Source organism: Benincasa hispida, chromosome 1, assembly GCF_027475165.1.
Source record: "Benincasa hispida cultivar pf3 chromosome 1, pf3_genome.v1.1, whole genome shotgun sequence".
Classification (NCBI taxonomy): Eukaryota; Viridiplantae; Streptophyta; class Magnoliopsida; order Cucurbitales; family Cucurbitaceae; genus Benincasa; species Benincasa hispida.
Genome location: NC_143478.1, coordinates 75,075,354 through 75,092,431, shown reverse-complemented (window position 1 = coordinate 75,092,431; position 17,078 = coordinate 75,075,354). Strand labels below are relative to the sequence as shown.

At 32.7% G+C, this 17,078-nt stretch overlaps 3 protein-coding genes and 1 pseudogene across 5 annotated transcripts; 2 read left to right on the top strand and 2 right to left on the bottom strand.

The window, feature by feature from the left end:
- Window positions 1–25: 25 nt before the first annotated feature.
- Window positions 26–598, bottom strand: LOC150038723 (uncharacterized). The gene has a single exon (XM_090316652.1). It carries the CDS (start codon window positions 547–549, stop codon window positions 193–195), a length of 357 nt encoding a protein of 118 aa, XP_090172778.1. The 5' UTR covers window positions 550–598; the 3' UTR covers window positions 26–192.
- Window positions 599–625: 27 nt separating this feature from the next.
- Window positions 626–2,845, top strand: LOC120078896 (uncharacterized; annotated as a pseudogene). The gene is made up of 5 exons (XR_016529926.1): window positions 626–700; window positions 1,353–1,943; window positions 2,271–2,306; window positions 2,415–2,482; window positions 2,598–2,845. The product of XR_016529926.1 is annotated as an uncharacterized LOC120078896 (transcript).
- Window positions 2,846–5,142: 2,297 nt separating this feature from the next.
- Window positions 5,143–7,285, top strand: GRF5 (growth-regulating factor 5). 2 transcript variants are annotated; one of them, XM_039023798.2, is made up of 4 exons: window positions 5,143–5,868; window positions 5,985–6,465; window positions 6,627–6,976; window positions 7,106–7,285. In XM_039023798.2, the coding sequence occupies exons 1-4, from the start codon at window positions 5,685–5,687 to the stop codon at window positions 7,111–7,113; spliced, it is 1,023 nt and encodes a 340-aa protein (XP_038879726.1). In that variant the 5' UTR covers window positions 5,143–5,684; the 3' UTR covers window positions 7,114–7,285. The 2 variants fall into 2 exon arrangements, with proteins under 2 accessions (XP_038879726.1, XP_038879715.1); XM_039023787.2 differs by having other exon boundaries at window positions 5,538–5,868; window positions 6,627–7,148.
- A 2,649-nt stretch (window positions 7,286–9,934) lies between these two features.
- Window positions 9,935–11,282, bottom strand: LOC120087830 (uncharacterized). Its single transcript, XM_039044801.2, has 2 exons — window positions 11,140–11,282; window positions 9,935–11,030 (listed from the first exon to the last, which is right to left on the bottom strand). The coding sequence occupies exon 2, from the start codon at window positions 10,965–10,967 to the stop codon at window positions 10,440–10,442; it is 528 nt and encodes a 175-aa protein (XP_038900729.1). The 5' UTR covers window positions 10,968–11,030; window positions 11,140–11,282; the 3' UTR covers window positions 9,935–10,439.
- Between the last annotated feature and the right edge of the window lie 5,796 nt (window positions 11,283–17,078).

The following is a 17,078-nucleotide window of genomic DNA, read 5'->3' as shown; positions in this document are numbered from 1 at the left end:
CAAAAGAAAATTCATCAGCCCCTAGTGAAGAGATAAATTTCATACTAATTTATTCTACTGTTTTGGACATCTTGAATCTATTCAGTCAGGATTTTAAAACTGTCAAATCAGCACACAACTTCATCACGCAAGCCGACTTCAATACAACCTTGTGAGTAAAAAGAAATAGAAATCTAAGTCGGTTTTGGTTCTCTATCTCCAAAGGAATTCTTGAACAGAATTTTGCCAAGAAAGCCCGAGAATCAACATCATTAAAATCCCCGCAAGGCCCCAAGAGGAGCTCCCCATTTTAAGAACCCATGAAGGATCTGTAGAGAGAATTGCAGAATCTCTCTCCCCTCTATCCTTGGGCGTGGATGAGCAGGACGATGATGTCTTAATGGCAATTATAAGTCCCAAAAGAACAAGTGGAAGAACAAATCCAGAATTCCAACTGGTTTCATTGGATCTTAATGGTGATAGGACCACTGCAGAAGCAAGAGCCAAAACAATGGCCAGTGGCCTCTGAGACGAGTTCTGGTTTGGGTAAGCGCTATAGTTACTATCCATGGTTTTGGGTTTTATCAAAAAGATTTGCTTGTTGAGCAAAAACTAGATGTGAAACAGGAGATTTATAGGGAGGAAAATGGTGGGCATGGATGAAGGAATCTATGTGGAAAGGCTGTTATCAGATGAGCGTAGCCGTCCAAAAAGTGAAAAAGTAGAAACATAAAAGAAGCATTTATCAGCAAGAATTGTGAAAAGTGTTGAAAACTGTTGCTTTGGTTTGGAAGCAAGGTATCTTTCATCTTCATGGCAATATTTTTCATATAGTTTTCACACTCGCTGTACTCCAACAAAATACAAGCTTCAACAAAAATCTACAAAAATAAAAAAATTATTTGTTGATGTGTGTATTTTGTACGACTAAGCACTTGAGATTGCATACTTTGTAAGATTAGTGCTATTTGTAAGACTAATGGTCTATCTATCATGCATTTGGGACTTGGGCATCAGCGGTATCAATGTGGGAATGTTGAGATTGTAGGATGGGATTAATGTCTTCGACTCATCCGTTTCCTTTTCGTGAACCAACTTCACAACCCTTTTCCCTACTCAACCTTCCTCCTTTTCTCAGCCGTTACACAACTGCCTCATGAGTTCCAAACCCCTGTTTTTAAAAAACAGAGAAATCTGTTTCTCTTTCCCAATTCCCATCTCTTCACAAACAGAGATGTCATAATCACAATTCCCTCTAAAGCTCAGCTTCAATGTCTTCTCCTTCTTTCTCTTCGATTTTCCATTTTCCTTTATCTCAATCCTTCTACATTCCGTCTCCTCTCTCTCCATTACAATACTTAAGACAGGGTTAGACCTCAACTTCAGGCTCTGCAACTTGTCACCAAGCAGCGTTTGGATTGACAAAGACACAAAAATGCAATTCTGGACATCCAAACAAACCCTGTCTTGTTCTAATCCATGGCTTCGGTGGGAACTCCAAATGGCAAATCTTTTTCCAAGTTAGAGACTTGTCGAGAAGCTTCCATTTGTACATACCCGACCTGTTGTTCTTTGGAGAATCTCACACCAACAAAACTGACATGTCGGATCTGTTCCAAGCGATTTGTGTAGGTGGAATGAATGAAAAGACTGGGTGTGGAGAAGTATAGCGTAGTGGGGATCAGCTATGGAGGGTACGTGGCATATCGGATGGTGTGATTTATGAGGAAGTGATGAAGGTGGTGATTGTGAGCTGTGGAATATGTAGTAATGATGATCAAAAGGTGGAGCAGCTTAAGAACATAGGAAGGGATGCAGTGGATCTTCTTGTACCAGAAACACCACCAGATTTGAAGATTCTGATGAAGTTGTCTATATACAAGTATGATCCAAGTTGGTTGCCAGATTGCTTGGTCAAACAGTTCATAAGAGTATCATTTCTGTATTCTATTCCAACTCTCCAGTGATGAACATGAGTTACTCTTTCATTAAACATCTTTGTTTTAGTTGGTTTAGAAGACCTTCTGACTCCAAACATAACTCCATCGTTCCATCTAGCAATGGTGGAATTCTCGAAAAAGATAAAGTCTTCTTCTTTTAATATATATTTCCTCTAGTTTTTTTAAAATTAAGCATATAAACATTATTTCATCTGTGAGCAATAGTTAGTTGCCGTACTTTTCTTTTTTCTATACATGAAAAATATAGAACCTTTAATCTTGAGAGTATTGTACATACTTGATATTAATTGAGTTATGTTCTTTTGATTAGGTGATGAATAACAAGCATAGAAGGGAGGAGATCCAAATCTACCCATTCTAACTCAAGTAATCAAATCAACTCAAATTTTATACATTTTTTTTTTTTTTTTTTGTTCTTATTCAATTATGAGTCTTTAAAAAAATATTAAAGAAAATCAACATTTTGGGTGATAGGAAAGTGTTATAATTTGGGGTGAGAAAGATAGAGTATTCCCTGTCTACTTGGCTCATCAATTGCAGAGGTAAAACAAGAGAATCAGAATGACTTCAGCTTTGTCATTGTGTGTGCCATTATTATTATGTTGCCTTTGTTTTAATATCATAGAAAAAGCAGTGTTTTGAGGTTGAAAATTGCAGGCATTTGGGGCACAAATCAAAGCTGCATATTTTAAAGGACACTGGACATGCTGTCAACATTGATTCACCTCAATTCATGAATGCATTTATACTCTCTTTTCATTCCTAATCTTAACTTATTCTTAAAATGGTGCTTCTTTTATTAGCTTTTTCTTTAAATGATCTCAAAGTAAACAAAATCAAATTATACAACTCTCAGAGACTGTTCTCTCTGCAAACAATCTAAAAATATCCCCAACTTGGATGCTACATGCTACAAGATTAAAGGCTGTTTCAAATAACTTCTCACTTAAAAAAGAAAAAGAAAAAAAAAAAAAAAAAAAAAAACCCTTTTTTTCTTTACTTAACCACAGTTCTCTAATCATTTTCTATAATGGTTGTGTTTCTTTTGATAGATTTATTGCTGAGAAATTTATGAATACAAATTTCTCAATGGTATGAAAGTGGATAATTTGGGTTCTCATTTCTAGAAATATATTCAAACAAGTTGCCAATGGGAGGATATTTCAAGTGGCTATGATATTTGGGAAAATTTCAACTAGGTTGTACTGTTGAGAAAAAATCAATTTATATACTGCTAAACTAGGAAAGTTGTATCACTAAAATCTCAAATTAATAAGTATCAAGTGTTAAACTTTCATCCGTGACTCAATTTGGACCAACTTTTAGGACTTTATCTTAAAGTCATTAGTACATGATACGTGTATAAAACTTCTTCAAAGTTCAAACAAAAGATTAAATATAATATTAGAGAGAAACGTTGTGAATTTTATTAGTATGAGTAGTTCATCTTCATGCCTTCCTCTACTTCTTTATTCTTATTCAATCAAAATTATGTGATTGACTACAACATATTTCTCAAGTTGATGTTATTATTAGTTTGAGATTGATATAACTACAACATTTGGAGGTATAAACTGATTTTTTTAAAAATATATTAAACTTTCTAGTGTTGGGACTTCAAAAAAAAAAAAAAAACTTTATAGAAAGAAAAATTGAGGCCACTTATATACCAAAAATATTTCTCAATTTCCAAGTGATATGGAGTATGATAGGATCCCAATCAATATGTTATGGGAAGCAAATGTGTTTGGGGGTAGAAAGTAAGCATAGAGTGAAGATTCATATTGGAAAAGAAGCAAACTCCATCTGATTTGCAAAAAGTAAAGAAAGAGACAACTTCTAAAACAAGCAAACTTTAATCTCTTTATGAAGCCAAACCAAACCCCACTTGAGCAAAAAAAAGAAAAAGGGTGTGACTGAGTCAGTTCTGAAAGCATCTCAGGGGTAGGGGTTGAGCCTTAGACTGCAGAAGAAAATGGAGTCCAAAAGGATGTATGAGAGAGTGACTGATATGGAAAGAGGTGTGACCAAAGCAAAACTGTAAATGAGGAAATTTTGGGGGTTAATGAGTGGAAAGTTGAGTTGTTTGGGAACCACAATAAAAGACACAAAGGACAACAAAAACAAGAGTGAGAAACAAGGGCATTTAGTGAGAGAAAAGAAGGGCATGTGTATTAGGGCAGACTCTTCAGATGGTATGAACAGTTTTTGGCACCTTAACAATGCACTTCCCTGACAAAAAAAAAAAAAAAAAAAAAAAAGTATCAAGAGAAAGCTTTGAATTGCTAGCAAACAAATTGGAACCTCCCACTGACCAATAGTCTCTTAGTTGGTTTGTCCTAATATCTTCACATTACTGTATGTCCTGCTTTTTCACTCAACTCTGTCCTTTCCAGTAACAAAAGAGTTACAAATGTTAATTTGGAACATATAGCTCTATCACTTTTCTGTTTTTTCTTTCTTCAAAAACAAAACCCAATTCATTAATTCATTTTTAAAGTGGTAGGACTATATGCCATAATTCCCTTTGTAATCATAACATTACACACAGATTGCGAGAAGTACAAATGTCTAACTTTTGTTAAAAGTTAACTATGAAACCTGTCAAACTGTGAATCATTTCAAAAATATATTTTGTTTTACTCTTAAACATATTAATATCAAGTAAGTTTCACTCTTTATATCATCGGATATTAAGATGTGGTTGACCACTAACTTCATAAATCGGTATCAGATAATTTAACTTCATTAACTTTAATAATATTTACTATCGAAATTTGTACATTTATCGAAAATTTTCATCTTTCATTTTTCTCTAAACATAAACTTTCTCACTCTAACCTATTAACTTTTGATTTCAAAATTCAACTCTATACTTTAAAGAGTGGTAAAGGATAAAATTACCAAGACAGTAACAATTGTATAAGAATTTAAATGTGAGTTAGGTCATTAATAAGTATAATAAAGTCTAGTGCCTAGTCCATCATGGAAGTCTTCAACTTGCATTGACCTATAGAATAGAGAAGGATTTATGACTCCAAGAGAACCCACCCAGCACAAGGAACCCAGAGGGGAAGGGTAAAATATAATATCATAAATAAATTGAGGGAAAAAAGGAAAGGGGGGGTGTGGGGGGAAGAGAAAAGGCAAAAATAGGGGAAGTTAATGTTATAAAAGGGGGGAGGGTTTTGGTAGATCCTTCAGCCTCCTGAGCGTTCAATAGGAGGAAGACACCTGCAAGAGTATTTGTTTTGTATTGATAAAGGAGTTTGTGTAGGTACATCACACCACATTGTTTCAGCAGTTTTGCAAAATCTCATGGCACTGTTTTCAAGGAATGTGATGTGGAGAGAGCAAAATCAAGGGTGTGTCTATGATATTTTGTTTCCCTTTCTCTTTCTTTTATCCATTTGTATGTGAATTTCTGCAAGCAAGTCAGAGACAAAAGCAGCAATGAAAGCAGAGGCAGAACCCAACACAGGAGTAGTCATATAACTTCAGACTGCAAGTGAGAGAGAGAGAGAGAAGGTATCAGTAAGCCATCATTTGACAGGAACAAGCTTTCACAACCTATGGACTTTGCAGAAATACCCATAAAAAAACTAGCATCCCCCAAGAACAACATACCCTCCTCTCTGTCTTTCAAGCCTTTCAAACTTGGTCCTTTTTAAACATTTTTCTTCTTTCTTTCTCTCTCTCTTTCTTTCTTTTTTTCTTTTCTTTTTTGTTCTACTTTCAAGAATAATGAATTCAAGTCCAAAGACCTGCACCTCTCCTTTCACGGCAACTCAATGGCAAGAACTGGAACACCAAGCTCTGATCTTCAAATACATGGTTTCAGGAGTACCAATCCCTCCTGATCTAATCTTCTCTGTAAAAAGAAGCTTGGATTCCTCCATTTCTGCAAGACTCTTCCCTCACCAGCCCAGTAAGTCACCATTTGCTTTACTTTAAAAACAGTTCCCTGTCTATACCATTTTTTTATCTCAGATTTCAGATGCAAGCATATTACTAAATCTAACTGTTTGATTGTGTTTTCCACAGTTGGATGGGGGTGTTTCGAGATGGGTTTTGGCAGAAAAACAGATCCAGAGCCAGGAAGGTGCAGAAGAACAGACGGAAAAAAATGGAGATGCTCAAAAGAAGCTTATCCAGACTCCAAATACTGCGAGAGGCACATGCACAGAGGCAGAAACCGTTCAAGAAAGCCTGTGGAAATCTCTTCAACGCCACCAACTCAAACCCCATCGCCTTTAATCCTCACTTCAACCAGGACCCTCTCTTCTACTCCAACCTCCTCTTCCTATCCTCTCTCTACACTTTCTTCTTCTTCTTCTTCTTCACTGACCTGTGAAACTCAATCCTATAATCAACCTCCTCCTGCTTATCATGAATCCTCCATTCATCCATTTCTGTATCATCAATCTTCTTCCAGACCTCCATGCTCTGATTTCTCTTCAAACAATACAAACCCTCAACTCTTCTTGTACTCAGGGACTCATTCTCAAGCAGATAAAGACTACAGGTCGGTGAAAATGAAAAGTTTTAAAAACGTTTCCCTTTTTTTTTATGGGTTGTTTCTCTTTTTCTTGGAGTTCGATGATTAATATTATAAATAATGTTGATACATTAAGTATACTTTAATATGGCATGTGTTTAAAACTTATTGGGTTGTGTGTTAAGTAGGGATATTAGTGGTCCAAGAGAAGGTGTGGGAATGCAGGCGTTCTTTCCATCAGTTGCAGATTCTGCAAGAAGCATGGCTGAGGTTTATAGTCAGCCAATAGGGATGGATTCTTATAAAGGATGCTCCCAATTTGTTTCTCAAAGCCATCAAATTTATAGTTCGAAACAGGCAAGGCAACAACAAGAGCAACACTGCTTTGTTTTGGGCACAGACTTCAATAAATCGTCAAGATCAGCTAAAACAGAGGAAGAAAAAGAAGATGCAGAAACCCAGAAGCCTCTACTCCACTTCTTTGAGGATTGCCCACCTAAAAACTCAGATTCCTGGCTTGATTTAGCCTCAAATTCAAGTATACAAAGTGGAAATTTTATTGGATTATGAATACTTTTCCTGCTCTGCTTACTTCTTGAGCTGTAATCTGACACTTCGCTTCTCACTTCACCTCTATCTTTTTCTCTCTTTCTGTCTCTCTGTGCAGATGGTTAAAGTCTCAATAATGGAGTTTTGGGTTATGGCCAAAAGAGTACTTGTCAGTGAGTGAAGTGCCCTCTTTTTTTCTTCCTAGTTTGTGGTCAGGGAAGCTTTTCTTTTGCTAAAGTTTTGAATGTAAAACTGCAGGATTCTCAAGAGAGGTTTTCTGTCCTTTGCTTTCTTTTCATATTTTCTTTTTTTCCACTTGCTGTCTCTTTCTGTAAGAAACATGTTTCAAAGTATGCAGCCTTGCTTATTTGATTGGAAGCATGGAGTGCACACATAAGCACTCTGACAATTTTCTCCCTAAACAAAAGAAAATTTGCTAGATTCTGTCTTCTAGCTTCATACCTAAATGCACTTTCCTTTTCCTGTCTAATAGGTTGTTCCTTAGTATTCTCAAAAACAACTTATTTGTTTAAGCTATTACTTCATTAAAGTTAGCTATTTTCTCCCATTTTAAATTGTCTCATCACAGCATTATGTTTTGTTTTTGGTATGACATGATTTCAAATACTCAGCAATCTCCAACGTTTATAAATATTAAAAGTTGTTCCTCACCAAAAGTCGGAAAATGCTTTAAGAACCGTAAACATAAAGATCAGTTGTTTTATAACGATACAAAAGTAAGGCTAAGTAAACGAAACACGTTCCCTAGTTTTTAAGAACAAAAAATTAGTTCAAGATTCAGTAATGTCTGAGGTCAAACAGAGTACAAGTCAAAGAGACAGAGTAAGCCAACACAGTACATGTTCGGATTTGACATTACTTGAATGAATCCTTCCAAACTTCACCTGCAGACAAAGTTAATACTATTGAGGTGGGTGGCTTTTCTTTCCTGTTCCAGGGTATCAAATCAATTTCACAGACTGTTCTTCACCATCTCAGTTTGATGGCTAAATTTTAACCATATCTTTCACAAAACAAGGGGAAAAAGTATAGAATTTGAAAGATCAACTGATTGAGAGAGATACCTAAACTCTTCTGTAGAATAAATGAGATGAAAATCCAATAAGCTTCTGTGGAGGAGATGGCACATGTAAAAGAATCTTGCAGCTTCACTGTTTGACAGCAGAAGGATTGACAGTCTTGCATTTTCCAGCTCTGTCAAAACTTCAAACAACCCCTTATCTCTGCTCTCTTTAATTTTTTTTATCAGCAGCTCCTACAGTCCTTTCATCTCCAATTCTAGGATATTGTTCAGTTTCTATTTTAAGGCTGACCAAATTCATCTCCAATTCTAGAATATTTTTATTTTTCTAACATATTGGTTTCAACTTCCTTATGATTTCTTTTGTAGATTATATTTATAGTGAATGAAAACTTGAGTGAAGTTGGGTCTATTTAGATTCTTTAAAAGAATGAAGTTTCATTGCGTCCTATATCATAGTAAGAGAGGAGATAGATACTTCCATAGCAAGAAACGCTACTTGCATGGAACGGAAGCAACAAATGACTTTGTGAGTGCTTAAAACCATTTAAAAAAAAAAAAAAAAAAAAAAATAGAAAGATACAAGATGGTTTCCTGTAGTAAGAGAAGCAAAATTTACGACCGTAAATGAGTTATTTGTTCTTAAAAGTACTTTACTTTTTCTCCATTTTGTTTCAGTTGGTTATCATATGGATGAACTTTATTTTCAGAATTACTGAACAAGCTTGTGAATACAAGCGCTCAGTGACTTTAAACTTTACAAGTCATTCTGCACATCTCTTTTAAGATAGACTTGAATACATATATCGAAAACTGTTTTCAGTACTACTCATGAACAACCACTTAGATTCCTTGAAAAAGTCAAACTATTTGTCCCAATGTTATTGGAGTAGGAATGATGAGCTTTCGTACTCTTTATCGTTTCTTGTTCTATTGTTCTTCAACAAGAGTAAGAATTCAAGCTCAACCACATCCTATGATCATTTTGTGGACCTCAGCTATCATGAAGAAATTGTGATATTTGAAGATAAGAAATAGCGAAATTTTTAAGACATTTTAATAGATTCTGAATCATCATATGGTGAGAAATCATTGATAAGACCTGTCGAAAGCCAAACCAAACAGAACTGAAGAGACTGAGCAAAAATGAGATCATATCATCTAACAATATGAAGTTAATGGGTTATGTTGTTCCGAATAGTTAATAGGAGAGGGAGCTGGTAAAAATAATGTCTAGAAATAAGGGTATATGGAGACAGACTCAATGCACAATTTAATAATTGCTATTTTGACCTCTCAAGGTTGATTTTTGAGACCAATAACCAATACCATTTTCAAATGCATCTATCTTACCTAAAATCTGCTCCAAGGGATTGAAATTTTAGGCTATCTATTCAACCATGGAAGATCAATCCTGATATAACAGTCTTTTCCTTCACAGTTAAACTTTTATGCAAATTAGGTCCTAACAAGTCGTATGGCCACCCATCTAATTTAAGATTCTATGATTTTTCTTAGCCACCAAATGTAGAGTAACATTGTTATACTGAAAGAACAGTAAAGGTCCGTGCAAGCTAGTTTCAACGCTCTGTGAATATCAAAATGAATGTGCAATGAAGTCAATCATTTTTCTTTCTTTCAGGTAATAGACACATAGAGGACTCTGTCCTTCACTAAATTGTTTTTGCATAGAAGGCTATTTAGGGAAAGAAATTGTAAAGATAAAACATTGATATCCGGTGAAGTGTCATGATATACATAGCTGATAAGTGATAATCAATAACTAAACTCTGAAAAACTGTATCTGGAATTAGCTTTGGTACTACCAATTTGCCAAAATCAACATTAATAAACAAAACTGCAACTACTATCAATATTACATGCTCAAGAAGAAGAGAGTAGAGGTTCAGTGCATAATTAGTTTGTGGATATTAGACAAAGACAATCTTTTACAGCCATAACAGAGGTTAGCAGAAAAAGAATTCAACAAGATGGGGGTATTTCAAGACGGTTTCTTCTGGTTTGAATTAATAAACTGTATAATCGGAAATGGACAAAAGAATGAACAAGAATTCAAAAATCACAAGGAGAAAAAGCTTAATCAAATATCATGTACCCATTTTTACACAACACCTGAGGAAAGCCTAAGAGAAGATTGCTCGCCCTTTCTATCCGCCTACTGCCTGCTTAGTTTCATCTTCTGCTTGTGCAGCCTCTTATAAACTCAAGAACAAGCTTTGTCAATCTTCTCAATCCAAGACTTGAAATTTACCCAATTGTTGGTTTTTTTTTTTTTTTTTTCATGGAGCAGGTGACTGGATCCAGTTAGCTCAATGGCCGCCATATCCTCAAGAATACTTCTACAGTCCTCGGCTCTGTTGTAAGAGGAAGAAAACAGATGCTAATGGCTTCATGAAAAGCCTTCATATCGGTCTTTGACTCTTAGGAGCTGCCTTCTCTTGAATACCAAAAATCCCACCACACAGATTTGGAGGACTGCGGCAATACCTACGAAGAACAGCCCAACTTTCTTCCCCTTATTGAGACTTCGCTTCGAGCCTTGATTAGTATTATTGATGTTCTTCGGAGGCACTGGTGGAGATTTTTTTCCATTCTCGGATGCATGAAAGGGCGGAGGACGACGACGCGGCGGAAGAGGCGATGGAAACGGAGGCGGTGGGGAAAATGGAGGTGGAGATGGCGAAAGGGGCGGTGGAGGTGGTGACAAGATTGGGGGCGGTGGCGGAGGCGGAGGCGGAGGCGGCAACGGGGATAAAGGCGGTGGTGGTGGCGGCGGAGAGGGAGGCGGTGGAGAAGGTATCGGCGGCGAGAGAGTAGGATTGGCTCCATCTTGAGTCTGAGACTCGACAAGAAGCGACAAGACACTGAAAGCAAACCCCGAAATTACGAAGATCAATGTGGTCAATGGCCGTTCCATTGCATTGAACAGTAATCAAAGAAAATCAGGATTCACGTTCAAATTACCGGAACTTCCTCGCATCTGGGTTTTCCCAAAAAAAAAAAAAAAAAAAAAAAAAAAAAAGGATAAAAAGACAAAACAGAGAATAACAACCCTGTAATTGAAATGAAACAATAAGCGATGTTCTTGCCGTTTCGTCCAAAAGGGTTCGCTCCAAAACGCTCAAATTCGCCCTTCCCAACCTCAAAATCCAAAAATCGTCAACACCCACAAAGAATCGCAACCGGATTCAAAGCGCTAGGGTTTGACAGAACTCAGAAACCCAAGTGTAATTGGATACAATAACCCCAAATTCCGAAACCATAAGTAGATAAAAAAAAAAACCCAAAATCAAAATCCGCAGAAGAAAGGAATGAAAAGAAAAAAGATGAATAAATCTGCAGAGGACATTGGGATGGCCTCGGAATCTGGGGCTTCCTCAATGTGAGGGTTTGGTAAGGGGGGAAAAGAAGAGCATAAGAAGGGGGGAAATGAAATGGAAATCGATGGCTGAGAAAGAAAGAGAAGAAGGGAAATTAAGTCAAATTTGAGATTGACTGAGTCACAGTGATGAATGATGAATGATGATGATGATGATCTTAGGTTTTTTTTTTTTTTTTGTTGAGAAAGAGAAAATTTTGAAAATAAAAATGGTGAAGAAGGAAAGATAGAGTTTACGCGGAGTTTGAAACAGTTGAAGCTATTTCGAGGAGATTGATTGATGGATTACCCATTCATACAATCTTTTCCAACCTGTTTTCAATGACAGACAACATTACTTTTTTGCAGATTCAGAGACTTTTAAACTTAATCCCACACTTAGCTGTTAAAATTCCCTAATTATATGCTTTGCTTTTCTGTTTCTCTTTCTCAACACCTCAATCTTCTTTTCCATCTACATTTTTTTTATATACCAAAAATCAATTAATTACTCTCTTTTATTAGTTTTTTTTTAAAAAAAAATTATATCTAAAAAAAATCAAATTATTTACAAAAAAAAAAAAAAAATAATAATAACCATAAAAACACAAACAAATTATTATCAATGTCTATCCGCGATAGACTTTTATCGTGTTCAATCATTGATAAACTTTTATTAGTCTTTATCAAAAAAAATTTATAATTTACTAATTTGTGTAAATAGTTTATTTATTTTTCCATTTTTGAAAATCTCTTTTTTAAAAAAAAAATTATAAATTTAGGTAGTGAAGTTTCGAATTTGTGTCTTCATCATCATCTCTAATCATTGATAGACTTTTATTAGTCTCTATCAAACAAATTTATAATTTATTAATGTGTGTAAATAGTTTATTTATTTTTCCATTTTTAAAAATCTCTTTTTTAAAAAAAAAAATTATAAATTTAGGTAGTGAAGTTTCGAGTTTGTGTCTTCATCATCATCTCTAAACTGTCTAAAATGTCTAATAGATTTTTGGGTTCTTAATTTGGATATTTGTACTTTAAAATTTTCTAATATATCTTTCAAATTTCAATTTTGTAATCGATATATTTAAATTAATTGATTAATATAATCAATATAAATTGTAATTTCATATCTAGTAGGAGCCTACATTTTTTATTTTGTTTATGGTTTGTAATCTTTAAAATGTTGAATCAATCAATGACTAATTGACAAAAAGAAATTAAAAACTAAGAGATTTAGTGGACACAAAATTAAATATTTAAGAATTTTTTAGTTACTTTTAAAAACATAAGGGCCTATAGGATAAAACAAAGTCACATGCATATTTAGCTTTCTAACAAAATTTAGAGACCAAATGGATATAAATCTTGTAATTTAGAAACTAAACTAAACTTGTAATTTAACTTTACAAAAAAATAAATAAATAAATACTGCAATACAAGGTAGGATATCGAGCCTTCAGTATTTAATATATGCTTTTATTCACTAAGTTGTGATCAAATTCAAACAAATAATTATTTCTTTTAGTTCAATAATATATAGGGTGGGAGAATCTTTAACCTCTCGGTTATCTATAAACACTTATTTCTTTTTTCCTTGTTTCTTTTTTTTTTTTTTTTGTTTATCATCAAATTATGCTTATATTGACAAACTAACCATTAGTTTTAAGTTTTGAGTCAAATATTTATTATTAAAACTATACCGTAATTATCCTTAACTCATCATTTTTAAAATATCCTATCCTAAAGTGAGTGAGATAATCCAATCTTATTTTTCCTAAACAAATGACTAATATAAGCTTTGTTCAACAACTAAAATCGATTTTTTTTTTTTTGTTAGATTAAACATTAGAATCTTCTGCATACGGGATATAATTAGAAATACAAATGTCATAATCACTAAAGTCACATATTTAAAGCTAAAATTGGTATAATTATATTGACATAAGTATATAATATCAACTTTGAGATTAAAAATTCGATTCTCATTCCACATTGTAGAAAAAAATTACATGTTTAAATATTTCAATATAATGTCTTTCGATATTTTATTTTGAGTGTAATTTTAAGAAAATGATGTCTTAATTTAAGCTTTCAATAATTAGTTTGTAGGGTAAATAAGTATTAAAGTGAAATAATTATTTAAAAGAACTCTAAATGGTATTTATAAAATCTCATAATCCATTTCATAATCATATGGGTCCCACAATGAGCTCATTATATAATACTTAGGTTTGATAAGCAAATAATTGATGGAATTTCAACCATAGTCCAAACAATATAAATTTGAGGATTTTATTTTCAAAATTGAAGACTTTATAAAATCAGAGAAGTCGAGATACGAAAAAGAAGTTTATTTTATATCAACAATGCTAAAAGATATAGTTGTGATTTTTACTCAAATTAAAGTATTAATGATTTGGGCAATTTAATAATCATTTTATAATTAGAAACTGAAACTTTGTCTGAAATTAAGTGTTTAATCCCCTTATTTAAAAGCTCAGATCTCGGCTCTTCAGTGTGCCTGAGATTTACATTGACTTTTGAATCACACCCCAATTATACAAAAAGGTTGAAAAAGTCTTCTTCCTTTTTTTTTTTTTTCTTTCTTTTTCATTTATTATTTTGTCTCTTTGTTTGGAGAAAAAATGTTGATTTTATTAGAATTTAGATATGTTACGTTTGATTTGTTAAGAGGTCCTTTCATCATAATTTGAATCCCATTTAGTAAAGTTTAATAATGATTTCGTTTTTTTGTTTTTTTATTTAAATTTGGTTATCACTCACTTTCCTTATTCTTAAACTCATCTTCTTCTCCAATTTTTTTGCAACAATTTTCACATTTTACAATCTTTCATAATTTATTAAGTCTCCATTGTTCTCTCCAAGCTTTAATTTTCTTCTTTTCATCTAATTATTTAGAGAGATGTACTATATGGTGAGAATTGATTCATTGAATGCTTAAATCTGTAAATCTACTATTTATTTAGAGAGATTTACTATATAGTGAGAATTGATTCGTTGAGTGCTTACATTTGTAAATCTACTGTTTGAGAGAGTTTTTCACATATCGTTCTTCATTTTCAAATTTATTATAAAGGGTTACTCTTAAAGTGTTGTGACGGCTTGATCTTCAATCGTTGAAAGAATCCGACTTGTTCTTGCTCCAAAAAACAAAACTTGTAATAGTTCAACTTTAAGCTGTGGAAAGAGTCAAAGACTTCTAGTAAAATACCTAATAAAAACTTAGGAAGTGGAGTAGGTTGGTCTTGGTGTCAATTTCTCTATCTCTCCCTATTTAATTTTGCAAATAATTTGTTATTATATTTTATTGTTTGTAATTAATTGCAAGTTTTGTTCTTGAATTTAATTGTTCATATTTATTTCAATTGGTAGTTCTTAAATTTCTATGTCAATTACCAATCTTTTTATTAAAATTAAATAGAGTGCTTTAAAGTGCGATTGTTAATTTCTTGCATAATTCAAAGTGTATTTATTTGCATAAAATTCTTGTTTAAACTACTTGCTAGCAAAAAGTGTATTAATTAATTTAATTGTACTCACATAAGGAAAAAGTTTTAATTAATTTGAATGAACTTTGTTCACCCTCATCTAGGATTGCCGTATCGATCCTACACTTTTCACTTCTCTTGCTCTCCTTTGATTGTTGTGCTAAATCCACTTTTTGTAGTGCAATAGTCTACAACCGGCACTGGACTTCGATCTGCCTCCTATGAAGGATTTGATTCGCCTTAAAGGTTTCTATATTTTATTGATGTTATCTCCATTTGAATCGCTTAGGAAATTACTTAAGTGTGTTCAGATGCTTTATGGAAGAGAAGGGTTTTTTTTTTTTTTTTTTTTTTTTTTTGAAATTTTTATTAAGTTTTATGTCATGAATGCACACATATCTTCTATTTGAGTGCAAATACTACAAGATATCTATGTAGTTGATCATGTTAAAATTGGTTATCCATTTTTCTTAATGTAGTATATTTGTATTCGAATGACTTGGTATTCGGGGACTAATAGTTATTTTAAATACAATATTTATATTTGTGTTTTGGTTGATCATATTGAAATTGATCGTCAGAATCCTTTGATACAATGTTTTTTGGTACATTGTATTTGTAAGGCTTAATCTTAGGAGACTAATAGTTATTTAGAAAACGTGGTATTTGTGTGTAATTGTTTATGTTGATTTTTTTTATGTTATGTAAGTTTTATTGGTGATGTAATTTCAAGTTCAAGATTTGAAAATATTCTAACTTTTAATAGTCGAATCTTGGTTTTCAAGTTTTGAATTTTATATCTTTGAATTAGTCACTCAATTTATAAGATTTTTTAAAAATTTGATCTTTTAGATCCCGTTTGATAATCATTTTTTTTTAAAAAAATTAAGTCTATGGACACGGCTTCCACCACCAAATTTCTTATTTATTATCTATTTTTCTTTAATGGTTTAGAAAATCACACTAAATTTTGAGAACTAAAAAAAGTATCTTCCTAAAAGTTGTTTATGTTTTTAGAATTTAGCTAAGAATTCAACCATTATAGTTAAGGACGATGCAAATCATTGTAATAAATTGGATGATATAAACTTAATTTTCAAAAAAAAAAAAATCAAATGATTACCAAACCGGGTCTTAATAATTAATGAAATCTTTGTTTTTACCATTTGAATTTTACATTTGGCATTTTTGGATTAATGGGTTTTTGGTATCCAATTTTCCTAATTTTGAAATCTATTTACTATTTTTCAAAAAGAGTCTTTAAATTTTGCTATTTATGAACAATATTTAAAATATCGATGTTGACGGAAATATCCAGATCTCAATTTTATAAAAAAAATTTAATTGGAAATATCGATAAAATTTCAATTTTGATGGATATTTCTGAAAAAATTATAAAAACAAAAAGTTTAAAAAATAAATTTAAATGAGTAGATAAATATTTAATAATTTTTTAACAAGTTAACATGTTTGTTATTTATATCATATTTACATTAGTGATATTTTGTTGCTTAATTATGTTTTGTAGATTTTTCTACGATATGATAGAAATATCGATTCATTCATCATATCGATATCAAATCCATAAAAATGTAAAAATATCAATAAAAATATCGAGATTTCGATGGAAATTTAATAATAGGTTTACGAAGGGTTCTAGTGTTTTGAATGAGTTGGCCACGTAGGCATGTACATTGCGTAATCATAGAGACGATAAGAATGAGAAAGGGATTGGGCTCATCAACCAAAGGCCCAAAGGTAGAAACGTTGACTTAAGTGGGCTACAAGTGGAGATACCGACAAATTCCCGGGCCCAATAGTAATATCTCAATATTTACGGGTTCAAAGTAAATTTTCAAAATTTTGTTAGCAATTAAAAGAAATTTTCTGAAAACATTTCATATTGAAAAGAAAGGGATAAAAAACTCGATCAACAAACTATATAATGAATGGTTCGACATATCTCAACCGTTCCTAATAAATTAAGCCATCGAGTGAGTAGTAGCAATTTACATATTGTTCAAATTTTCATACCACTATTTGTAATAAAAAAAAGTAATATATTATTTTCATCCATATATTTTGAGTTTCATTCCATTTTAGTTCATATACTTTCAATTACCAAATTTTTTATCTTTGAATGCTTAATAAATCT